The sequence below is a fragment of the Dermacentor variabilis genome, chromosome 9, assembly GCF_050947875.1.
Source record: "Dermacentor variabilis isolate Ectoservices chromosome 9, ASM5094787v1, whole genome shotgun sequence".
NCBI classification, from domain to species: domain Eukaryota; kingdom Metazoa; phylum Arthropoda; class Arachnida; order Ixodida; family Ixodidae; genus Dermacentor; species Dermacentor variabilis.
This window is the reverse complement of record NC_134576.1, coordinates 85,055,073-85,081,763: the sequence shown is the minus strand read 5'-3', so window position 1 is coordinate 85,081,763 and position 26,691 is coordinate 85,055,073. Positions and strand designations below refer to the sequence as shown.

General features: G+C 47.9%; 1 protein-coding gene across 1 annotated transcript; it reads left to right on the top strand.

Annotated features, from left to right (window-relative positions):
- Positions 1-3,195: 3,195 nt before the first annotated feature.
- Nox (NADPH oxidase) lies at positions 3,196-8,819 on the top strand. Its single transcript, XM_075670563.1, has 3 exons — positions 3,196-4,896; positions 5,799-6,163; positions 8,054-8,819. The coding sequence occupies exons 1-3, from the start codon at positions 3,208-3,210 to the stop codon at positions 8,538-8,540; spliced, it is 2,541 nt and encodes an 846-aa protein (XP_075526678.1). The 5' UTR covers positions 3,196-3,207; the 3' UTR covers positions 8,541-8,819.
- Positions 8,820-26,691: the final 17,872 nt, after the last annotated feature.

Below are 26,691 nucleotides of genomic sequence, written 5' to 3'. Positions count from 1 at the left end.
GACGCGACATATAGCTGCGCGCGCACTCTGTAGATGCGGTGTGAGCAAAGCCGGGATTTTTTAAACATGCTGTGCCTATTCTATTGTTTTTCACGTTTCGTACGGGGTCAAAGTGGCGCTTCGGCCGCGTTGTCAAGGTGCTTTTGTTATCAATGTGATCAGTCGGCCTTGAGAGACGGATAAGTGTGACGTAGAAATGAGAGGAAGGAATAACTGCGAAGCCGGGAAACCTGCTGTTGGTGCCCATTCCGTACCATTATCAAGATGATGCACTGTCTCCTCGGGTTTGCAACAGGCAATGCAGTTGCTTTCAATGAGCTTATATGAAGGCGCTGATTTATGATGCGGGTGGGAGCGCGGTCACGTGGTATTCTTGATATCTTGTGAGGTTTGTTTGCCAGTCCGAAGAAATTGCACGCAATTGCACGTCGCTGGAAATACAGCAGCTAGACGTCATTTGGGGGTACCTACAAATGTCTCATTGACACTTTGATAATTAGGCCAGTACTTGTCGAATCTATTAATTAATTGCAATTGTATATTTAAATTTCAGGAACGAAAGGGTTACTGTTGGCTACTCTACTGTGCTGGAAACAATATGCACTAGGTTTTCTTCGAGTAACGCAACTACTCTTTTTCAAAGTCTTGGTGCATGATAGTTTGGTCACCCTGTATAATGTACCCAGTAACCGAAAGAGGACAAGCCGGATTCACTCGAAATCAGAATCAACCGCACTCATGCTCAGGAGTGCTTATAGTCGGAATTACAGAAAAGGAAAAGAAGAAAGACAGAGAGAGGCTGCAGTTTTGCCGGAAAGGCGAAGCAGTATTAGTGATAGCCAAGTATACGACATTGAATTACACGAAATAAGATTACGCCACCGAGAGTCGCCATGGTCTTGGTGTTGAGTGAGGACTCAGGCTGTGAAATTGAACTGTGTCCTACTATACGGTCTTATAAATTCTTATGCAAGGCCGTCGCTTCAGTGAACAATTCCTCGAGGTGACACGAAGTCTCTTGAAATGCAAGATATATATATATATATATATATATATATATATATATATATATATATATATATATATAACGTTATATATATATAACGAACAAGAAACTGGGTTAACAGAAAAGCCCGATTTTTTATTAAACATATGATGACAAGCCAACAAACAATGACACCAAGGACGAAATAGGGGAAATTACATGTACTTACTAAGTGAATTAAAGAAATCATAAATTAATGGCAATGAAAGTCGGTCAAAAAAACTGTCGGCCCAAGCCCTCCGTACAGATGGTCAACCAGCGAAGCTGAAACGTGTGGCCCCGTGTTCATCACTGGGTGAATCCCGGCGGTTCATTCAACTCTTTCTCAATTATTGGTTATCTCTTTGTGTTTCATAATTAATTAATTCATTCATTGATTTATTCATTAGGAATAATGATGCCGACGAACGCGGCAGCAGTGGCACGAGCGCGTTCGCGCGGTAGTGCAGAGGGGTGCCAATGAGCCAGCTGTGAAAGAAGACGACAGCGCTCGAGCCATTACTAATGATGATAGTTTTTCTCTACACGCGGACATGATAGTGGTTAACGTAGCCTTTAACAGCTTCGCTGTAGAAACAACTTATCGCAGGTGGGGAACGATCCCACGTCTTCGCAATACGCGTTCGATGCTCTAACCCATTGAGCTACCGCGGCGCCGTTTTCCCATTCATATATATTATATAAAATTTTTCATGTACGACATGAACGACACGCTGTTGTGGCGTGTCGTACAATGGAAAGTGGTACACTCGCCAGACTTGGCACCCTGTTCATGTTGCTCGGTCGCCGCGAAGGTTTATTTCTACTGATAAAAAAAAAGCAATTATGAACTGTGTGCGACACTTCTTCGTGAAGCAACTTTCTCTCATTCCGACAGAGGTTTGGCGTCCTGCAGACCAAAGCGTCAAAAAGATACAGGCCAAGGTAAATGTAGCGCAAAGCTGTTGCATTCATTACGGTCCCAAGTAGAATTCATGCCAATTCTAAGGACATATTTAACGATGACAACGACCAAGACACGAAGAAGGAAGTGGCAATTCAATTATTTGTTTGCACATAGGGATAAACTTCGACGAGAAAAAAAGCGGTTTTCATTGCAATGATTACGTCCTCTAACAATAACGTCAGTTGATAACTTCACTCTTCGTGCGCTCTTTTTTTTTCTGTTTACCCTGTGACTATAGGCTCAAGCTTGCTTTTCCCAATTGTATAAGTTCCTCAATATGATTAGTAAGCAACTTTTTTTACCTGCAGTTTTGACGAGCGGATCATTCGTAGTGCTGGAGCTTGAGCATGTTTAGGGGGCGTTGACTGATCAGGAAGCTCTCGCAGAATTGTAGCTTCGCGCGATATGAAAACGTAGCTCGTACATCAGACTTGTGCTATAACGAACGTATCCTGCTGGTGATGAACGCAGCGAACTTATCCACCTCACTGCGGATTTGAATTCTTTACGCCATAGTCGCTTTGCCACATCGAAGCCACTGTGAGCGTCCGTTTACAACGTCGACCGTACTGTAGCGTGACTTGTTTTAGTGTTCAAGCAGCAGGCGGTAATCACGTGCTATTACGTTGTACGTGTCGGCGAAAGCAGTACAATACATGCGGTCATATCTTTTTTATATGGGCAAAACTGGCTTGCTTTGCTTTTTGCAAGCACCTCTGCTTTGGAGCTGCGTTTCACCAGCACGTGCGGAAAAAGATGGGATGGCTGAAGGCTATCGTAGAGAGAACATCGGAAAATCGGCGAGATATCTGCTTGCGCCGAACGTGGCCATGAGTTGTGCGGCAAGTTACCAGTTTGTCGGAAGGCTTTGAGGCAGCGGTGGCGCACTACGACAAGCGGTGACATCCACCGATTGCTACGCAGGCAGGAACGTCACTTATAAGTTAGCTTCCGTTCAGCACACTGGGCTGGCCGATTTTGATGTATGAGCTCAGTGGTATTCGCTCCACTGCAGCTGCAGCACCGAAGTGCCGTAAGTTTCCACGATCCTTCCGTGTGGGATTCATTCGTCGGCGTTTACGACTTGACAATGCGTTTGCATTATTCGCAAATGCGTTTTTGAAGATAGCTTGAATCATATTTCAGCCGCGACTGTGCAAGGGCGAGTTATTTAAATTTTTATTAGAGGCTAGATCGACTGGTACCAAGACACGACATGGATATCATCGCCAGGCTGCCCGAAGCCGAGTCCCCTACTGGGCTAACCTTCGAAAACCTGAGCCAACTGGAACGTGTGTTCCGCGAAGCAGTCGGACCAGGACAAGAGTTGAACCGAGAGCAGTTCCGACAGATCGTGCAGTCCCGCAACGCCTTCTTTGCCGAGCGAATGTTCCAACTCTTCGATACCGACAAATCTGGCACCATATCGCTGGACGAGTTCATCGCAGCCATGAAGCGCTTCGCCAAAAAGTCGCAGGACGACAAACTCACGATCCTGTTCCAGCTCTATGACGTCGACGGTGATGGTCTCATCCAACCGCAGGAACTGCGAGACGTGATGCGAGCGTGCATGGAAGAGAACGGCCTTCAATTTACCGAGTACGAACTCGACGAGTTGACCAACGTGCTCTTCGAAGACGCCGACCGCGATGAAACGGGGTCTGTAACTCTGGACGAACTCCGCTGCCAGCTTCAGAGCAGACCGGGTCTTTACGAGAACCTGACCGTCAGTGTGGAGCGCTGGCTCCTTCCGCCCTCAAGTCGCCGTTCCGGGAAGCCAACGCTTACGTCGCGTTGGCCCAAGAAGCTTACGCGGATATACGTAAGGAACAACGCAGTAAGCGTAGCTTTTTGCTTTTTCTTCTTCGCCCTCCAGTTGATGGTGTTCCTGAGCCGTATGGAAGCTGAATCGATGAAGCACCGGGACCTCAGAGAGAGCATCGATCGCTACTGGTTTCAAGTGTTAACCTGGCAGATGGGCGCGCTGGCCGGTTTGAACCATTCCGGTGACAGTCACTATTTCGACACTCAAGATGGCGCCGAAGTCGAGTGGATGCCCGACGCGCCAACCATGGGTCTGCACAGCAAGTACGAGCTGGTCGCCCGCGAGTTCGGCCAGCTCCTGAACTTCGTCTGCGCTTTCACGGCACTTCCAGTACTAAGACACTGTGTCACTTGGCTTCGTAGCCACGGTGCGGGCAGATTCCTGCCACTGGATAGCAGCATATATTATCACAAGCTGACAGGTTGGTGCATATTTGTGTATAGCGTTCTTCATACTGTTGCTCACGTGCTAAACTTCGTTCGCCTCTCTAAGGGCGACTGCCACATGCTGGCGCTCTACTTGTTCACGACCCATCACGACATCGGCTGGGTAGGCGGCACTGCGTCCCTGACCGGTTGGGTTCTTCTAGTTGTCCTCACTGTGATGGTCGTCTGTTCGCTGCCCTGCCTACGTCGCAGTGGCCGGTTCGAAGTATTCTACTTCACCCACCTGCTGTACACCGTCTTCTGGTTCGTCCTGGTGCTGCACGCGCCCAACTTCTGGAAGTGGTTCCTCGTCCCCGGTCTGCTGCTCGCGATGGAGATGTTGGCGCGTGCCTGCAGATTTTTCAGCTCGTACGGCATGACGACGGTGCTCAAGGGGGTCATCTTGCCCTCTAAAGTGATCCACCTTGTGCTGAAGAAGCCTCCCGACTTTGACTATCACCCCGGTGACTACATCTACCTGAACATTCCGTGTCTGGCGCGATTCGAGTGGCACCCGTTCACCATCAGCAGCGCGCCCGAGAAGGACGACGTCATATGGCTTCACATTCGCTCCTTCGGGGGCTGGACGAACCACCTCTACCAGTACTTCGACAACTTTAGGCGCGAAGCGTCTGAGCTTCCTCCATCCGGAAGGGTAAGTGAACAACGAAATTATTCTTCCTTCAGGGCGCAATGTAGACTAGAAGCTACATGATTAGTTTCGATGCTATTCAGGAAGCCTGCAGTGTAGTGCGTCTGCGCTGTTTCCGTCGAAAATGAGGGGATACTGCCACAATAGAACTACGTGTTTCTCCCTCTGAATAAGATTATCCTACAGAGAATGGCATGAACAAGCCACCATTGAGTATGCAGAGCATGCTCAATCAGTTTGCTGCAGGAACCGTTCTGCTTCTACAAAGATGCCTACGGCTTCAATCAAATAGTTATTTTTTTCCTGTTGTCGTTCTTGCTGCATGTTCCTGTATTAGTGAATCGGCGTAGTCTGAAGGTGACATATCGCCATATATTTCCGCGAAGCGCGAAGGCCAGAACTGGTGGCTACACAGCTGAAAAATAAAGAACAAAATAAAATGCATGCGAAAGCTGACTGATGCTGTAATCACCCTCACCACCCGAAGACTCCCGTTTTTCTTTATCGTCGAAGGGCCGCACATAGCATTGCGTCTTTGATAACGTCTTTTCGGACACGATGCAGACACGCAAAACGGTGCGCGAGAGAAAAGTGCGTGACACGTAAAATGACGCATTTTGAGTGTTCCAAGCAGAAGTGCAATAAAGATGCAGTAAAAGATCAATGAGAATGCGAATACAAAATTCGACTACAAAATCCAAAAAAGAAAGCTCGTGAACCGTGCTTTAGGTGCATGTTAAAAACCCTGAGATGGCAAAAGAATCGGCACCCGACCGTGCCGTTTCGGGACGTTAAACCACGCAATAGCTCTAGCAGCTTCTTTCTTTCGCATACTCTGGTCTCATCCTTGCACTTCTATTTCCACTTCAAACCGCGGGTATGTCTTATATATTTTGCCTACGTAGGTGAGCGCCTCGGATTTGCGGTTGCATTCTCTGGACGGAATCGAGGGTGCCTACCTGGACAAGAACAGGCTCCGGGACTCGGAAAGCGTGGTGCTTATGCCTCGGGGCACGCAGCCGAGGGACAGCTGCGCCTTTCTGGACGCCGGCCACGAACTGCAGGCCATCGTCGGGAGGGGCCTCGAGACAGGGGCGCGCTACGCTGACTACACGAGCCTGATCATCGCCAGAAACCCGTTGACGGTGCGTATCGACGGACCCTACGGCTCGCCTTCGAGCCACATCTTTCAGGCCCAGCATGCGGTCCTTGTCGCTGCTGGCATTGGAGTGACGCCGTTCGCGAGCATCCTTCAGAGCATCATGTACAGGTAAGCGTACCGTTGAAGAGGCACTGACGTCGTACTTAGGACTATTCACTCTTTTTTTTTGCATTAAGTGCAAAGTCCCAAACCTCGAGACCCTAGAAAATATGGGCAGAAGCCTCGGAGGACCACACGTGATCTTTACAATAGCGTCGCCACAACCAGCTTTGGTTCCGCTTCACAGTATGGTACTGCTTTGTGACGTCATGACACAGTACGTGGTCACGTGGGAGCCGGACTTTACGGCTCTAGCACACTTACTCGGCTCCGGCTCGTTAAGTTGCCTCGCATGTTGCTAATCATTGTGTAGAACGATGTAGCAGCATAGCGATGCTGGAGCGAATGTCAAGACGTCTCAGTGGTCTGCTACCACGTGACCACATGCTATGTCAGGACGTCAGAACAGAGTAGAAAAGAAAACTTGCTTGAAAAAAACTATTATATCAAACTATTTTAGGACGCTGCAAGGTTGGCATTGTTTTTCTGTAGTTTAGACGTACTGAACCTCTAAAAAAAATAGGAATTAAAGTAATACCAGCAGACTAAAAATGTTAATACCCTGTAATGCACTGTTAGCCTTCCATTTAGTGCATGCTTACTCGTGCGAGCATATTAGAGCACAATCTGCCTTCGCAAGCCGAGTGTATTCAAACAGATGGTTGGAGCTGAAAAGCAGTACTTGAATCTGTATGGGGAGAGTCAAACAGAAGTATTTTGTGGTATTGTAGAAAATATTGCGCTTGTTATAAAAATTCTTGCAATAGAAAGCGCAAAAGCTCGAGACGAGAAAGACGACCGATCGCAAGCCTCAACTGAGCTATTCTTGTCCGGCCCGTAGTATCATGGTTAGTTGTTTCTGATGGCGGAAAAGTTCGGTAGAGACGTTGCACGCGCGCGTTTGGACAATGCAATAAGATCACTGTTCAGCACATGAGAGGAATAGTGCATGTGCAGAAAAACCGCATCTGTTTGAGTGGGTTTATTGAGTGGCAGCTAGCAATACTTCTGCTGCGGCTTCAGTTGACACTGTTCGGACGCACTACGCATTGGTAGGTGGAATAGAACACCTTTAACGTGCAAGCCAGTGCGCTGAAACGCTTGGCGCGTTTCCATTATGCCGCGCACGCGTGCATTGATAGGCGGAATAGAACACCCTTAACAATTCTTCATGTGCAAGCCAATACCCTGAGACATTTCTAATGCTTCGCATAGTGTAGATGTCATTTACAGTTGAGTCTGCCACACTGCTTACGCATTGTCACACGTGGCTAAGATCCACAAGTTGCGACTACATTCCCCAAGTAAAGTTCGATAAATAGACTTACAGACAATGACATATTTGCAACATGAACAAGTGATCTTTCACATATATGTACGAGGATACAATTGATAGGCTACAACGAGGCACGTGTACATTTTTAAAGTACACGCTGTAGCGAAAAATACACAAATGAGGCCTTGAATATGTACGCTTCATGCCACTACGTCCACTTGAACCAAACACGTAAAGAAGCATGACCAAATTATCTTATCCGCGTGACGACATAGTGTAGTCATCCATCTGGCTGCATTGTAGTACTGGGTAGATCTGTCAATTTTGCGAGTCTGTAGGAGCAGTTCAGTCTGAGGCAAATAAATAAGTTCGAAATAATTTACCCTCCGGATTTCTCGCCTTTGTTCCTGTAAGGATCGTATCTCCTATTATCCCGCAAATTCATCCAGAAGCAATGAAATAAAGCACGAACTGCTCCTTTTACACGACTCTTTGTAATATGCAGATAGTCTGCTCTCCTACACTGCTCTATTGTCTTTAACAGCTGATTCGCCTCGAATGAACCACTCTCTGCGCCATAACACTCCTCTCTTGATTATCGACGTTTTGTTCTCTTCAAATAGGTATTACCAGGCACGGTCCACGTGCCCGCAATGTAGCCACTGTTGGGTCGAGAAACTCCCGAGCAGCGTCATGAAGCTTCGCAAGGTTGACTTCATCTGGATCAACCGCAGCCAACAGTCTCTCGAGTGGTTTGTGCGACTGCTGAGCGACTTGGAGGCCGAGCAGGCGCTCCTGGGGGACGTCCTGGAGCGGTTCCTGGACGTTCACATCTACATCACGTCGGCGCTGAGTCGTACGGACATGAAGGCAGTGGGTCTCCAACTAGCGCTAGACCTGCTGCACGAGAAGGACAAGCGGTGTCTCATATCGGGGCTCAAGAGCCGGACCCAGCCCGGCAGGCCGGACTGGGAAAAAGTTTTCCAGGGGATCAAGGAACAAAAGAAAGGAAAGGTGACCGTGTTCTACTGCGGACCGCCAGCGCTCAGCCAGATTCTGCACGATCACTGCAACCGGCACCAGTTTGCGTTCCGCAAGGAAGTATTTTAAACGGACCCAAATAGTGTCGTCGCGTATGTATTTTCTCGCTTTTATGGGTTCCGGCTGATGCCCTTGTAGCAAGGGCTGAACGATACCAAAAGCTGTTAATGTGCACTGTCATTTTACTGTCGCGTACGTTTTAAGAAATCCCCGAGATATATTCGCGTTTTATTGCCGTTCGGTTACAACATTTTAGCAAACTGGTTGCGTTTATTGCACTGTTAACTAACACTAAGTGTTCAATTCTCTTGCACAGATGTTCTTAGCGTCACACGATGAATTAAAGAATACGCCGAAAGTGTGTGGTTTCAACGAAACCAATAAAACTGTTATTCAAGAACGCTTTCTGTGATATTGCTACACTGCCTTTATCAGATGCCGTTCTATATTGCGGCTGCGAAGGCAAGAATGAGTGTTCTTGATGTAGTGGACCCAGTTTGGTGACAAAAAAACACGAATGGTTGTTTACAAATCGGCTGTTTCGCGCGACGGGCGCAGCATTGACAGTAACACCAATGTTCAGCACTGGGTTCGAGCTCGTCGGCCGGTGTTCTAACGATACGACGAGCGAGTTAGCGTGTCGCGCGCACTTGATGGAACTACTGTTCTGTAGCCATAGCAGCGTGACTGCGCCCTGGCAGCTACCAGGTGCCTTGCAAAGCGGGCGGGATGAGGAGCGGCGTTGCAGGTGACGCGCATCGATAGTGTACGAGGTATATCCAACGAAAAAAACCATCGGCGTTCGTAGCTTCACGTTTACTATCCCCTCGAATCATCTGGGTGCACCCTGGTATGGTATGCCATGGCCAGCACGGCCGAACTCGAACGTTCAGCAACAGACATATGGCCGCGTTCCCCAGCCTTTTAGTTCCGCCGCCTGATTCCTGCCTCTGCTGCTAGTGGCGCGCGGACACTGATTTAGCCAAGGAGCCTAGATTCAAGCCCTGTTTTAGGGTGCTGATCACAGGAAAATTTTCACCGCTATTTACCGCCGAATTTGCTGAGTATCCATTTCGGTGCCTAATCTCGATACAAGTCTCGGTGCATTCCTGCTTTTTTGTCGCGCTCTGATGTACCCACGTTGGCGCACGATCGATTACCTTTCTTTGGTTTTCAACCAATGCCCACGCGAAACCTGCATACATCTTTAAAGGAGTACTTGGACAAAATATCGGAGTTAACGTGTGAGTTCGATTTATGCGGGCACACGCACACATTGTCTACAATATATCAATCGCGAATATATAGTTTAGAACATATTTAACATCAATCTTGAAGTACGTGCGCGATGCCAACAGCAAAGCGCAGCACCTCACGACGTCAACATCAAGGAAGGATTGTAAACAACTGAAAAAACGCTACGTCACGAGTTCGCGTTGTTGTCGGGGCGAGCCCTGCGAGCAAGTATCTCGCCGCTCTGATCACCCAGGCGTGTTTATTCTTTTTTTTTTTCGTGGCACATGGCAGCCCAAAAATCGGCTAAAATTTGTTTGAGAAACGAAATTACTGGGAGTAAAGTGACCTCGAAAGTGTGCATGCCTTAAAACGTTGCGCGAAATAGTAAATCGTTGGCGTGATTTTTTTGATACGCAAGCGGACAGCGCAGCCGCCGCTGCACTCGTCTTTGCGAAGCGGCTCCCCTGGCTAACGTGTTTTCTCATCGGTACCAACGGCGTCGGAAAAACTAATCGTATTCTCCCTTATGAGCGACATAAATGTGCAGACGTTCATTGCGCTGACAAATATAGGTACTTTATTACGAGCTTCGGACAGATCGCAAGGGCCATGGGCCTTGGATCCGACCGCCAGTGAGCTAGGCCTATCGCCAGCTCACCTGTCTTGCTCGTTCGCTACCGTCGGCGTCGATAAGCGGCAGAAGTGGTCCGAGTTCGTGAGCGCCGCTGGACGCTTAGAATGGACCCCGCTGAAGAGCAGTCAGATTTGCTCGTTGCGTTTGGAGCGTGCCTGGTATAAACAATACCCGCCGAGCTTAGAGCCGTCCGATGGTCTTCCACCAAGACTACGTACCCCCCACAAGCCTGATGCTGTGCCAACTTTTACCCCGTCTTATGTCCTGCTCCGGCATATGCCTCATTCCCAAAGCGCTCACGACAAATGGTTCGTACTATTTTTAGCGGTGCGGATGGATATCGATAGTTGTCGCTTGCCGCACTTTCCGTGTCACTGCTTTGTAGTGGATCCAGTCAGAAGTTGTTGGCCACGTCTAATACGGCAGCGACTCCCACCTGCAGGAAATAGTCGCCGCTGGAGGACGGAAAAAGAGCGCGACGATGATGGCGAGGACATTGCAAATCACGTGCAGGCGTAGCAGACGAACTACCAACACGAAGCTAGCGAAGCTTCTTGCGAAGTTATTTATTACGCTTTCTGTTTAAAAATTTTCAACCAATCATGCTTTCGTAAATAAAGCAGGGCCGTTATTCTCTTCCTTCGTACGTGTTTATTTGGAATGGTTTCTTTTAAAACAAAATATTTGTTGAAGGGGATCAATTTGCAAAGTCACATAGCTTTTGGAAGTCAAAAAGAGGAAGTATCAGTAAACCCACTTTTTTCCATCATTCCGGTTCGACTGAACCGCCATAACGGCAGCTCCAGTAGGCAGTAGCGCCAGTGTTCACTTATAGTAATTTTTACAGGAACCCTCCATGGCAATTCCGACGTTTAGATTTAGGCATGTAGACGGCAAAAACTCTCGCGCGAGAGCAAGTGCTTCTAGGGCTCTTCGATGAACGCTTCCCGCAACTGGTTTGAGCGAGAACATGCTCCCTTTACAAAACCAGAGAAAGTATAGCAGCCATTTACAAAAACGCGCAGAAGAGCCAAAGGAAGCTGCCCCCTTCAAATATGCGATATTAATCATAGAGCAAGTCTCCCTTCAACAGGAGCGGAGACTCCCATAGAGCCCACCGGCTGAATTGACTGAATTGGGCGCGCGCGTTTTGAACGCTAGCTGCCACGCCGCACGCCGGCTGCGCAGATCGGCGCGGCATTTTTTTTTATATTTCGTTATACTGCTCAACCGCGCGCGGTCTTAATCTGGAATTGTTTCACTATCTACTAAAAATGATCGTGTACGATCATTACAAGACTACATTGAATCTGTGCCACGTGCACTTTCATAAACTAGAAGCAAGATGCCTTGTAAATGAGGCAATGTTTATTTTGCTCTCTATAAGTACACGTTCCGGCTTTTTGTGCATTCATCTAACGTTATGGCACCAGGGAGGCAGCGGTCGTTATGGTATTTGCTGTCATACAACCAGAATGACGCCGCTGTGGTAGCTAAATCACGCTCTATCCAACTTCCCGATCTGCCTCTCGTGATGCTGCCGTAGTCATGATTTCGGTTCCGACCCCGTGGTCCGATTTGACTAATAGCTTCGGCCACTAGGTATGTGTTAGGGGGTTGTGATGCCTTCGTGGATGTTGCATATTCTTCTTTCCAGCTTTCTCATCCGACTCTTCTCATGTAGTCGTCGTCATGCATTCGTTATCACACGTCGTCATTACGCTGTAGTATTATCACCATTATCGCTTCAGTAAGGTAATTCCTTGTACGTCCTGCCGTCTTGGTAATACAGCCTCCGCCGTTCCATTGATGTCAATATTTCTTCGTCATTGTATTGCAATGATACTGTCTTCATTTAGCCTTGATTACTTCGCCCTTGTCGTGCCGTCATCGTCAAATAGTCGCTCTCATGCCTCTATTGTCAGACCGTCGTCGTAATGCCGTCCTGGTCGTGCTATCATGGTCCGCCAGCTTCGTCATGCGACTCTTGTTATGCCGTCGTTGTCACGTCATCGTCGTCACACAGTTAGATTTCCTGATATAGTCATCGTCACGCCATTGAGATCACGAACTCATCTTCATCCAATTGTCCTGATGCCCTTGTCTACGTGTCATGCCATCTTCATACAAGGAGTCGCCTTGTATTCGTTCTGACACTGTCATCGGGATGACAACGCTTCGTCATTTCATCGTCACTGCGCCGGTATCATACAGTCGTCATCAAGCCGCCATGTTCTTGGGCGATTATGGCAAGCGAGCGTCATAGCAAAGTTGGAAGATATCAGTGTATGGTGGTATATAACCAGAGCAAAGAAAGCCTCAGAATAACCACCGACGCGTGATAAATGACCACTTCAATAGTGTTTTTTTTGCTACATTGCTCGAATGCTATTCACATTACTGTCGTCAGTCATCATCTGATGAATTCTTCCATAATTTCTTTATATTCTTGTATATTAAACTTCATCATTTAGTCATGCGCAGGTCAAGCGCGTCGGCTTTTATACATGAATTGTTGAAGGTTGCAGACTAATGACTGGTGCCCGCGTGCCTTCCAGCAAGCACTAGCGTACTACACAATTTACGTCACGCATACAATCTGATTACGCACTACACACTACGCACACACTACACACACACTACACACACACTACACACACACTACACACAAGGGATAGAACCTTCGATAACACTCGAAAAACGACCGATACGGAAAAAGGCGTCTTGCGCGGAGCGATAACTCCCAAATTTGTTATCCGGTAAAATGAGGCCACCGCAAAAATACAAACGAGTTTGAGTGTCAATATCGGGGTTTCTGGATTTAAAGCCCAATACTTACTTTTTTAATGCGAAAGTGTTAAATGGCTTATGAGGGGAAAAATCCAGCGTTGGTGCCGTTACCACACGATTACGAGCCCTCGACCTTTGGAGTCCAACCAACGACCTTTGGCATAATTAAGGGGAAGGCAATTAAAGCAGAGCTAAGATGGAATTAGGGCACTCGCACCCACGACCTCTGGTGGGAGTCGAGCCCACGACATCCGGGGCTAATTGAAGCGAAGTTCATTGAGGGACAGTAAATTACGGCACTCGAACCCACGAACATTTGTAGGAGTCCATCCCACGGCCGTTGGGGTTAATTAGGGTGAAGTTGATTAAGTTACAGTTAATTAAGGCACTCCAAACATTGACCTTTGGTGTTAAGGCAAATGTAATTAAGGCACAGGGAATTAAGGTAGGTTTAATTAGTAAACTCGACCCCACCACCTTTGTCAGGAATCATACCCCCGACCTTGTGTTGTGGCTTAATGTCTAAGCATTGCGCGGTGGTCGCAATTCTTTCGCATTCGTCCCCGTAGGAAGAACTTAGTGCCTCTTGACTACTTTTAAGCGTAAGAGCGAGACGCACGGCAGTGCAGAAACTTTGTACAAATGCGTGTCTCGCCTTTCTCATCTATAGCAGTGTCACACAGCATGAAGAACCAAACGTACCATTTTTGCTGCCGACCTGGGGTCGGTACAATGTTGGTGCACTCTGATCCCGAATGCGCAGCAATGTCATGAAACATTTGGAAATGCCGGCTGCCACTTGGGAAGAGCGTTGGAAACTCTAACGCGGTCACTAAAAAATGAAATTATTGCTGTTTGAAAAGACGCACTGCACCAAGCATTCAAAGCATTGGGCTTCACGACAAAACGGACGGAAAGTCTGGTATTCTTGAGGGCGCAGCTCTTAGGCGCCCGTTTCTGCGTTTAGCCTCGGCGTCCCTGGGCGGCTCCCCTCGGCAAACCGAGCAAAAGACCACAGCGAAGGATGGAACAGCAAACGTGGGGCGCAGCGCGGTGTGTAAGACAGTGATAACGAAGAGAACGCGAAGAGGTAAGCGGAAGAGGAGGCTGCATCAGAACCTTGAGCTGGAAAGCCGAGGAGAAGGGTACGGCGAAAGCGTGCGAAGAAAAGCGTAGCGCCGCGCAAGACGGGCTCGGCAGCGACAACCGCTACGAGATGGCGCCAGAATAGAGCGCCGTCGTCTGTTCACCGACGGCATGCGGCGAGCGCGTCGACCGATATCATATATGGAAATAAAGCACTTGATGAGTGGAGATCTGTCTGCGGCGGCTCCTGTGAATTGCGCCTACGCGTCACTCACGCGCTGCCGATCGCGATCTCCCGATTAGCGAGGCAGTCGCGCCACACTTCACTCCGTTTGAAATGTGCCGCACTAGATAGATTGTTCGCGCCAATCAATATATCCCGAAATAAAAACAGGTATAAAGCGGCGCTCAGACTTTGCATGCTGGAGTATCTCATTCGTTGCTAATTTTTTTTTTTCTCGGTCTTCGCAACTTTTCATTGACCTATGTGATTTCGTTTTCTCGTTAGTTGCAGAAACATAGGGCATGCATTTCTCAATAAGATTGGGAAATTATTCCTTATAAAGAACCCAATTTTAGTTCACAGAGGGACCACAAAAATATGGCAGAAATGATGGGTTCAAGAAAAGTGACACTTCGGTGTTGGTAGCATGACAATTAGCTTTGTTATGAATACCGATCTTTTTACGCTGAAGCCCAAGAAACGACAAAAGCACCTGAAGTGTTAGTTGTAGCGGTTTATGATCACTGGAACCATCTGGAAATGATACCGGACACACGGTTTCGGGAGCTCTAGATAGTATGAGGCCTAAAACATTAGTATTGTGGGTGGATTGGTGAATTACTTGAAAAAGATTATAGTGTAGAATCAATTCAATGAAATCGCTTGCAGCGCTACAAGAGGATGTCAACTGTGCTGAATAAATTTGGGACAAATTAAAATCCCCCAGAAGGTAAACATTACTAACTGTACATTTCTGGACGCAGATGATCAACAAGGGAAACGCACATTTCCGAGGTGGCGATAACAGACACCAATTAAAATATTTCGACAAGCGGTTTCGCAAGCAGCCCAGGTAATCTCAAGGGAGGACGTGGTGTCAACTGGAAAAGAAGAAATGCCTTTATTTACTGCTAGCCGGACACCACCACCCGTTTTATCAGTGGGGTCGTGCTGATATGTAGCATATAGGTCTATGTCGGAGAGAATTTCACCACGGTGTTGCTCTGATGCAAGCATGTTGCCTTCTATAAAAAATAAAGGTCAGATAGCACTTGTTCTGCATGCTACGTATGTTAGTATATGATAGCGTGACCAACAGAGCCGCGTCAATGAAGAGGGGAAGCTTTGGAACCCGAGAACCTGTAGCATTCTTTAGCTGTCTGCTACTCAGTACAATGGCGTCAGTTACAACATCGTCCACATAACCCTTGTTTCCAGTGCGCAATCTGTAAAAAGACAACTTGAACAATTCCACCATGCTCTGAAAACCTTTGTTGGTCCACCAATATATACACCACACCCGGCGGGATACCCACCGTACTATACAGTATATGCAGCCTGAAGCCACCCAAACCCAGGAGCGGAGGCAAATAAAGCCCCACTGTAAAACAAAATATTTATTCACTGCTTACCCACATGCTGGAATCTGAGAAGCAAAGCTTTCGTAAAGCATTTAAATGAATGTCATGCAATTGATTATTATTATTGGTGTGTTCAAATGGGCCGGTTGGTTCATATTTAGAATAAAAACAGAAACAGCGCTACACAAGACTAGCGAGTAAAGAGCACATGACAAAACGCTGTCCTGTGCTCCTTACTCGCTCATCTTGTGCCGCGCTCTTTGTGTTTTTATTTATTGATGATTATTCTACACCAGAGTGTTTACCCTCTTTGAAACATCCGCATGCCGTTATCCTCTTTAGAGTGGGAGATGATCACACGGCAACATGGCTTTGTCAGATGACTACATATGACGTCAAAACCATACTTTCTTTCGCTCAGAAGCTAAGGTTATGTAGGTCACGAAATCGCGATCAAAGGCTGGGAGTTAAGTGCAAGGGTAGTAACACTGAGACTAATCCTCATGGGGGCAAAACCATTTACGTGTAGAGAAAACACTGGGCTTCTTCGATTTTCCACTTCTGGCTACCCGCGGGCTGTCAGAGCCAGCCAGAGCGTCTTCGTTTTTCTCGGGTTGCTCCGCCCACCGCGCTACGCACTTCCGCCGGGCGTTCGTTTTGCTCGCGCTGGACGGTTCTGGCTACCCGCGGGCTGCCAGAACTTGCCAGGACGATTTTGGTCTGGCTGCTCTCTGGAAGTTCTCTGGCTAGCAGACGACTAAAAGAGGCGATGGGCGCTCGCCGCCATCTTTACGGGGACTTCACGGATTGCAACGCGGGCGCTTGAGGACTTAAATTTACCTCGCTCAGCCAACTGTCTGCGGTCACCTTCGGATGTCCTTCCTTCTAGCGTTATTTATTTATTTTTTTTTTGGTGCTAACGCTCCGTCCCGCATCGCGAAGCGGTGTGATACGAGCCGTGGTGAACCGTTTGAAGCTTTTGTGTGTGTATGTCCCCTGATTGGTTCTTCGCGGCGGTGAACAGCGCGCCGCGCTCTCATGCGTGCATGTTATCTGCATCGTGTTCCACGCAAGCTGTAGACGCTCATTCACACATTGCGGTACATTTAGGGTTCGTCTTTCTCTGGTGGCGTTCCTTTTCACATATCTCGCATATGTATATCTCTCCTTTCTCTGCAGTTAGCGAAGGCTTTGCAGTTAGCCCGTGTTCGCTCCGTCTCTCCGTCGTATGCTTAGGTGGCAGCTCGAAACCGATATGTGTTCGAACTGCAGGCCGTTGATCTAAGAATACACTGATTGCACTCGGTACATTTTGACACACGTACATTGGCTTATTGCTCTCATGATTGCGATCAATGTTGTTTTTCGTGTGAAACGTTTCGCTGGTCACAGGCGACGTGCATTTTCACGCGCCAGCCGCGTCCCCAGCTCCTTAAATGAGAAGCACCATCAGCCACCACAAACTTTCTGAAATCGAAGCCCAAGCAGGTTGGCGCGAAATTTTATGCGTAAGAGACGTACCCGATAACCTGCTTTTTCATGTCTTGTGATGACACAACGCCAACTCATCAATGTCGCCGGTGGTCGACGTGATCGCTGCGAGCAGGGATCCTCCAGCTATCGCTTTCGAGTATACAATCACGATTTCGCGTCTTGTCATCCGCCTCGTCGGAGGCCATCTGTTGCGCTGCGCAAGGCGAGGTTGGCCGAGTACGCGTCCTGCGCCGAGTCGCGCGAAATCGCGCGACAGTGATCGTATGCCTTAATGCAACTATATATTTTCAAGCTGGCAACGCATAAATGGGCCGACTACGCCGAGCGCGCGTCGGCCTCGACGGGCGCTGCCATGCTGGTAGCATGTTTACATTTGGCCAGCTGTACCGGCGTTCGATTTTGCAAACTTCGGGGAGGTTCGGGTTGTCTTGGGATCCCAGCCCACGTGACTTCCTGTCAGAACCGGAACTAGCTGGCTGCCGTCTGGCTCCCAGCGGGCTGCCAGAACTCCAAAAATCGAAGAGGCCCACTGAGCGCTCAATCACCGCAGTAGTTTTCCACATAAATGAAGCCGGCATGGCGCGCTTCATCTTTTGTGTGTTTGCAGAACTATTTGCAGGGTTTATGATGCATCACTTTTGGACAACTCAGTATTTATGAGTGTCAGACAGGACAATCAAGAAAAAATGCGCTGCGCTTGAATGGTGCGACAAGGTACAGGGCGACGCCGCGTGATGGCGCCACCAACTCGGGTGTCCTAAGATCACTCTATAATTTTCAAGGTGGCAACTAGAGTGTAGCGACATCTGCCGCGCGCCACCTAGGAAGTCGGCGCCACCCAGACGGCGCCCACGCTAAAACGGTGCGCCGCGGCATTCGTCAGGTGAAAAAATAGCTGCACTCGCGCGGAAATAAAACCTACTGGTGCCTGACTGTGGTGAAAAACTAAATAAAAGAGCCCGAACTGCTAAATCTAGTCCATTAATTTCAAATGAGCGCTGAAAGAAAAAAAATTACCGACGATTACGTTACTTCCTAATGCGAAATTTGAGCGCAGCAAATAAGCTGTTTCACCTTTTCGATAGATTGAGGCAAAGAAATCGAGCAACACATGTATGCGCTATCACAGAATTTTTTGTTTATTTTTCACACGTATTCCTTTAACAAAGACTCCACTAACAGTTCTTGACAGTCATGAAGGAAGCTTTGTGGTCGGAGAAATAGACTGATATATGTTCGACTTGGTACACCAATGCTTGATTCTCAAAGACGAGATGTATACAAGTGCCTCGCGAGGTTGTCACAGCCGTGGGACGCGTTACGAGCGAGAGGAACGGGATGTTCTCCCGCATAAGTGTTAGGAAATTGCTGTTTGTCTTTATGTCAAGCCGCCACCGATCTGGCTCTCTGATTGCCACCGGACAGGGCGAACGGCAGCGGCAATTTCGGCTCGGGCGGTGCACATATACAGATCCGCCGCCACCGATCTGGCTCTCTGATTGCCACCGCACAGGGGTTGCATTGGAGGAGGAGCGAAGAAAGGAATTAAGTTCGAGCCGGCGCTTTGACAACCGGAGACTCGCAGGAAGAGGGGGGAGGGGGGCGGCGTGTACACCCAGCGGCAAACGATGGGGGCAGAAGCGCGCGCAGCAAGCGGACAACACGATAAAGGGAAGAGGGAAGAGATAGCAGCGACTGACTGATGCCGCTGACGCCGATAGTGAGTCAACCCCAGCTGCGGAGTTGGTTTCAGGGACAACGAATAACCGGCGCGTCGGCAACTGAAGAGCACCCTATCCGCCACACAAGAACAGGGGGGGGGGGACCCTTTCCTCCTCTTTCTGCATGGCGGCGACGGTGTTCTATGCAGTCACGTTATCTTGACTCTCTAGCGGCGTCAGTGGCATCCAGCGGTATCAGTCGGTCGCTGCTAGCGCTGGGGGGATGAAAGGGGGGCGGAGCTGGTTACGAGGCCGACGCCGACGCCGACGACGACGCGAAACCCAGGAACGGACGCCAAAGAGCTGCGCTCTAAAACGCTCAAGAGAGCGGAATGAGGGCTTGATCACCTCGATTCCGCATGGTTACATTTCGTTCGTTTGCGCTCAGTCACCGCGCGAGCCTTGGTGATTGCTTGCGCTTAATCCCGTTTTCTCTGTGAATTCTTTTGCTTGTAAGTGTCCTGCGTACACATAGTGGTTACTTTGAACGAAGAATTCGTGTACAAAAGAAGGCTGACAGTCACTTGGACCGAAAAACCTTCGACATAACGTCGCTGAAACCTGCGACCCTCACGGCAATTAAACAACATCCTGTGTGTGTGTGGAAACGAGTGTGCCAACAGTCTTCTTGCCGCCGAGTGTCTGTCGCGTAGCGAATACACGCGACTGTTGTGTTTTGTGGTTCAGTGCTACGAGCCAGTGCAACTGTCGTGACATTCTGAAGCGGCGGTATGGATCGTGGCAGCGAGTCTCCTCGATCGTGTTAGATCTGCCAGCGCGATCTAATCTCGCGGCACACCAACATCGAGCGTAGTGTGTGCGCGTATGTGAATGTAGTTGGCTGTTCTGGTGAACCTTGCGACGTCGCCATGTAAGCTTGAATCATGACGCGCATTGTTGTGTTTATGCGTTTTCGGTCTCCGTGGACCGCTAAAGCCCCGTAAAAATTAGAGGGTATTATACGAAACGCACGCGGATTGGCCTAGCTATTACTGCACTGTGTTTTGCTGGCAATCCGTGTATCGCTTCTGGCGTTTTTCTTATGTTAATTTGCAGTTGTGTGTTTTTCATCAGTGAAATGGAATCGCCGATTACTGAAACATCTTCGAGTGTAAGGGAAACTTGGAAGCAACGAGTTCGCAGCTGTATGTAATGTACTTTGATATATTGTATCATACTTTATTATTTGATGGCCAGTAGCAGTGGTTATGCAGTATTTGTTTTTAAAAGTAGAGTAATGCAGGCACTTAGGAATATATTTATTAACATATGCAATGCACAAAATACGATTAGGATATTGAAAATGACTTTTTGGACATATTGAAAGTTGGAAATGAGAGTTGGAAATGACTTTTTGGACATATTATGAAGCGCAGTTAACAACGCACGCACAAACACAGGAAAGTGTAAAAGTAGAATTCGTTGCTGAAATTTGTTAATTTTTATCGCACGTAACACAATGCGGATATATGTCAGCGAGTTAATGCGCTTCTGCCCCACTATTTACTTCCATGCTAGGTCATACTGCAGCACTTGCTAAGTCAACGGGCTCATAATGCACTAAAATCAATAATCTCCACAAACTTCGGCCGTCAACATTCATGCGCGCGAATGAAATACTATCGCAGCTCTGCACACACACGTGTGTACTTTCTCTCGCACCTTCGTATGGCTCTACGTTACGTTCCTCGCATAGTCGTGCAGTTACAGGCGGTTCAGTCTTTCCGTCCAATTCTATGCGACCACATTTATATTCTGGTTAGGTTTTCTTTGCCTCGCGGGACGCAACATAACTTCTTGCCGTCCTCCGTGTGATCTCGGCACGGACCCGCACAGCAACAAGCCATTCCTGTCCTTCGCATCCTAGGTCATACTGAGCTATTCAGCGGGCTCCATAACAAACTGAAATAAATAATCTCCAAAAACTTCGGCCATCAACATTCATGCGCGCGAGTGAAATACTATCACAACTCGACACACGCACGTGTATACTATCTATCGCACCTCTGTATCGTTGTAAGTTACTTGCCTCGCATAGCCGTGCAGTTATCGACGCTTCAAGGTCCGTCCGTCCAATTCTGCACTACCATACTTTGCTTCTGGTTGGGTTCTGGCATACGCGCGGGATGCGAAATAACTTCTTGCCATCCTTCGTCCGGTTTCGACAGCCAACCGCACAGCAACAAGGCATTTCGGCCCTCTCGGAACGACATTATCGCAGCAATGTGCATAGCACATGAGGAGAAACGCGCGCACTTCGCCACGCGCGCAGGAATATTCAAAGGGGCGGAGCAACGTCACACGTCACCGATCAGCCTGTAGCTTGGCGTCGTCGGCTGGACCAAAGCCTTTCGGTACTTCAAAATTATTGAGAGACTTTAGGGTATCCTGGGCGGTGGCACGAAGGTGCAGTATATCAAAGGGCAAAACGTTGCTTTTTGACGAAAGAGCGGGCTGCTTGAGGACGAAAGCATTCAGGAGCAAATATTTGCACCAGGGGGAAGCACATGTATCAGCTGTACAAGAATTTCGGAGGCACTCAGCACATTTTAGTGCATTGCCAAAATATTCATTTGGCCATAACTGCGCGTAACTTTAGAAAATGAATGAATGAATCAATTTTATTGAAAAAATGGACTGCTCTATGGCTTATGTTGGGTGCGGGAGGATGGGTAGGGAATATAAAAGAGAGTTTGGGGGAAACCCCACCGCCGCCGCTCAAGACGAGATGCTATAGGAACGTCAACGCTCTCGGTGGCGAAGAAAGTTCTCATAACGCCCCTGATCACCTACATCCAGCCGGCCACGGCAGTATCCAGGGCGTAGTCCAAGATAGACCTTAGGGCAGCCCTTACTTCGCCGCGGTCGGAAACATCCACTCCTTGGAAGTTCTTTCTTTTCTTTTTTTTTTGCAGTGCCACAATAACGGTTGCGCGGCATCCTCGAGCGCTGGGCAATCTCAGAGCACATGACAGTTGGTGGAATTATCTCCCGCAGCCTCTTGCGCCGGGCGGTAGATGCTTCCGCCGGCTCACGATGTCATTCTCTCGGCGAAGCAGAGGCAGGTGCGGGATTGACTGTGCCTTCAGTGTGCTCTCAGTGTGATTTTTTTGTGCTTTCAGTGTTTCTCTTTCTGGGGGACTGTTAGCGCAGTGAAGAACTAAATTCTTTGACTATATTCCTGGCAATGCTTAAGTGATTCGCTTCATAACAACGTGCCAATATCCCGTTCACTAAGTTTAGTTATTTCTTGCTTCGGTGATTTCATTTCTTATGCGCGGCCAATCTCTCCCGTTGGCACGTACAATGTCTGATCGAGTCGATTTCGTAAATTATCATTGGTACCGGCCCGAGAGAAGAAGACAAAACTGAAGTGGCGGCGAAGCTCACGTGTGCGGCACAAAATTTTTGACCATGATTCGGTAGCCCTCGATTCATCTCGGGACATCTATGTGACCTAAATTGGCCTGGACGTGTGGGACATAGCCAGCCGTGGAGGCGTGACTGCGCACATTTTGAACGAAATTAGAGGTAAGCGTTTAACTCAGTCTTGGCTCATGCGAACACGATGTGATGAGCGCTTCGCACGCACGTCAAGGTCCAACACAGCGCAGCACTTTGCGTATGCATTGATCTACGCCGCATCGCAATCTGCGCAAGTTTAGTGGCTTCGGTTCTTGGAAACCACCTTCGTAAAGACCAGAATTCGCAGCGCTTTCGGGGCAGCAATCTTTTGCATGGAACTGCGGAAACTCGTGGTAAACAGAGAAGAATAACCGCGACAAAGCTCAGGCTGTCCTTATCCTGTGCTTGCCGCCAGCGTTTGCTCGTCACGGTTTTGTCGTCAGCTGCCGCGTCATCACACCCGCAGTCTGCCAAATTACCTACCGACGGCTGGCATAGCAGTCGAGATTAAGCGCTCTTGCTCTAAACGGGTGCTGCCTAAGAAAACGTTTACGGCTTGTAGACGTTGGTGAAATTCTGCGTGGTACACTCACAGAAAACGAAATTGTTCGACACTGGCCGGCACGGACATCAGCTCGAGCCGCTATAATCGCGCTACTGCATGCGATTTGTTAGAGGCACCGGGGTGTGCGACCAATTTTTACTGTGCACTGAGAGACGCGTTCTGCATGAGTGGGACACATTGTTTATCACTATGTGGCGCCTTCACAGATTATGTGACAGCGCTCTGCATTGTTTGATATTCTCCTCGTTTACTTTCTCTTCTCTTTTTATTCATTATTCAATGTTCCTTTCCACTTTCCCAGTACAGGCTAGCAAACCGGGTCTATCCTCAGGTTACGCTCCCGGTTTCTCCTTTGTATTTATGCAAATCTCTCTCTCCCTGCCTGGTATGAGAAAGTGGCGTCAAAGCACCATCGTGATCGGTATCACTCGACGGCTGACCGGTGTTTCTTTTCATGGCTTTTTCTGTGTTAACTCGGAACTTTTGTTTTTAACGTTGTCGGTTATTCACGTCGATGCCCAGGTCTTTTGTTCACGTCCCTAATTAAGACCGGTGGTTTTTACGCACTATAGAGGCTGCACTGCGCTCCAATAATTGTTGCCAGCTCTGTGTCGCACGTTTGCTTCTGAGCCCTTGTTTCGTGTCTGGGTCATTGCGTAGAATACCTACTGTACTGAAAAGCTTCAGTGCATCGCAGCAAAACTATCTCACAATTAACTTTCATGCCACCGTTAGCCCAGCCCAGTCTGAAACCGCCACTTGACGAAAATTTCCGCATAATTTTGAGACTGAAGCGCCGGTTGTATACAGATCGCTGTACACACCTGCCAAGTAATAATGCGTCCTCAAGGGCACTATATGAAGGTCAAAACGCCGCGATATTGAGAACGCCGATGAATACAGCGCCTAATTCGCATGTCGTACTCGATTTCTAACTTAAGTGGCACCTCTTATTTTAAACGTCGGATTAGTCCTTTAAATATGCCAATATACCCAGTCGTTTCTCGGATTAATTATCTTTGCAGTGCCAACGCCAACTTGGTGCACCGTACATTTCATTATTTTGTTCCAGTACCCTACTCTGTGGCCTGTCCAGTCTCGCATGAGTGCGAATACCCTAGTACCAGCGTCAATGCATTTTTTCGCTTCAGGTATATTAGCTTCATGTGTGTATGACGTCTCGTCGCGCAACTAGAGCTGCATATGCGAATCCGTGCATTTTATCATTGCGAATGCACAAAGGGTAATACACACCGGGCAAGTGTTTATAAACTGTCTCTGATATTGTTCAACACCATAACGGAAAAACGAGTAGCCCTAAGGGTGTTACTGCTACTATTTGTAAAAAATCTGAAGCACCTTTCATGCAGTACTGAGGGTGCCAGAAGCTCTACTGTGTATTACGTGGCGGTACGCGCTTACATGTTTCTTCTGACAAAAAACAGAGTAAACATCGAAACGTCCCCTTTAGGCTGACATTATTTTTGCTAAATTTCGCGCCCCTTTCGCGTGTGCCACCCGTGTTTCTAGTAGGCCTTATAGAAAAAAAAAGAATAATGGAATTTATAGTAAAAACGGCAGCACCTCTTGCCTTACAGAAAACGATAGTCTCAGAAGATGACGTTAACCGGTCATTTTATGCTTATCACACGTTGTGCAACACGGAACCTCCACTCCTGTAGTTCTGAATCATGTAATAGCCGAATGCATTATGCCTATAGTCTCGTAGTCCATTATTCTTGCCCTCGTATTCTAGGACGTTACTCTAATCAGCGCTCCAGCTCTACTCAAGGGAAGTAACTATAGCAGTTCTACATGTCAAAAGAAGTGGTCGCTTCGTTTCTTTATCGTCCGTGGCAATTCTTGAGAAGTTTGGCATCTGTATCAGCCGAAGGGCGCTCTGCGGCGCTCTGCTCAACTCGGTGTATATGAATATGACTAATGGAGCATGTTTTATTAGAATGTGAAGACGTCTACCCAGCGGTCGATTTGGGTACCACTGGCCTCCTTGAAGCCCTTGGGTTCAGCGAGAACAGTGGAAAAGTAAACATGTCCCCATTAGGAATTAGTAAGAGGCCATTGGAGGATTGGTGGAAGAAAAGTAGGGAAACGACAAAAAGCGGTGACGTACAATATCATAGTTCGCAATAGGGGATCAGAAAATGTGGTTGTGGGAGTTCATAGTGGCTTTCTTTCTTCCCTTTTTTATTGTTTAACCTAGGTAGGACATCAGGCAGTATAATAGCAAGAGCTTGGTGGCGCAGCCCACCGCCGCGTTCCAAAGGGGACGCTCATAACATCCATCCATCCATCTATGTAGGGGAGAAAGAAGTACGAGTTGTGTATCGTTTGATGATACGGAGTTAGGCCTCTCTATGCAATTTACTCGGCTGATACTGCAAGAGAGGCAGTGAGAATAATTATTGAACGGAAATTTACCGCAATCAGTCCTCGCTGCGGACACCGCGGTAAAAAAAAAATGTAAAGGAATCGTGCCAGAAGAATTAACTAGAAACGCTGGTTGTGTAGACGTGCTTGTGTAGACGTGAAGAAATTGTTTTTATGAAGACTCAACGTTCAATGCACATCATACCTCATAATTATACCGAGCATGCATTTCTTATTCTTCAAGCATATTATAGCCTCTATGCATAACACAGGAGATTTCTGATTGGGATGACTTGAACACGCTAGCTTAACGCGGTTTTCTCATTATTTCTTTCTTATTTAGTATAACCTCCATTCGGCAGCAAGATTCAGTTATTTCAGTTGGTTGCAGTTAGTTCAATCGATCTGCCAAGAGAGTTTTAAGATGTTTCAATTCTTTCACCATGTGCATTCAAGGTTCCCGCTATTCGACCTAGCATTGACGGTAAGCCATGCATCTGTAGCTTTAGAATACTGCGAAAGTGTGGTATGGTATGGAAGAACATTATTCTGGTCCTTCGGAATGTGCGTTAGCACGCAGCGGGCCTCTCCCACGCGAAAGTGCTGGAATTTTTTTTTTCGTTAAGCGACTGAAGTCTCTTTTTTTCTCTCTGTTCCAGCAGTTTCGGGTTCTCGATTAAAATCCCGAAGATATGCTTGTGATTGCGAAAATTCGTGTAGCACTTTTGCTATGCCTCCTGCTCTGCGCACCGTGGCAAGAAGGTCAGGCTTTGAGATACACATTGTCAAGGTGAGTAACTTGGCCCATTTTGCATGGGGCATAAAGAAGCGCGTGTAGTCCTGGATTAAACAAAACGACCGTCTTCTTCGGGAAATAAGAATGCACCATAACTGACACTTCGCGCGGAGTAAATTCCATTGCAGTGATTGCGTTGGTTCTCGAAGTGGCGCGATGGGTATGACGTAATAACGCACCGAGAATGACGTGATCCTCCGATCTCTATACTGAGAATACTGGAGGTAAATCTAGCAATGGGTCTCAATAATGTGATGGTTCTATTCCCGTGCTCCTTTGCGCACATTATCTGCGGTCCCAGTGGCCGCTCTGCCAACGTTACCACCGAGATTGGCCAGCCTTAACGGTTTACATTAAAGAATGCGATCTGTGAAGTAATTTTTTCTTACAGTAAAGGAACCCTAGCGTCTGCATAACCTCATCAGTGTACAACCGCCGTACTTCTTTTTATTCAGGCTAACTATTATGCGCCCTACCATATGACTCGGAAATGATTAACGGGTGAGGACAAAGGTAATAAG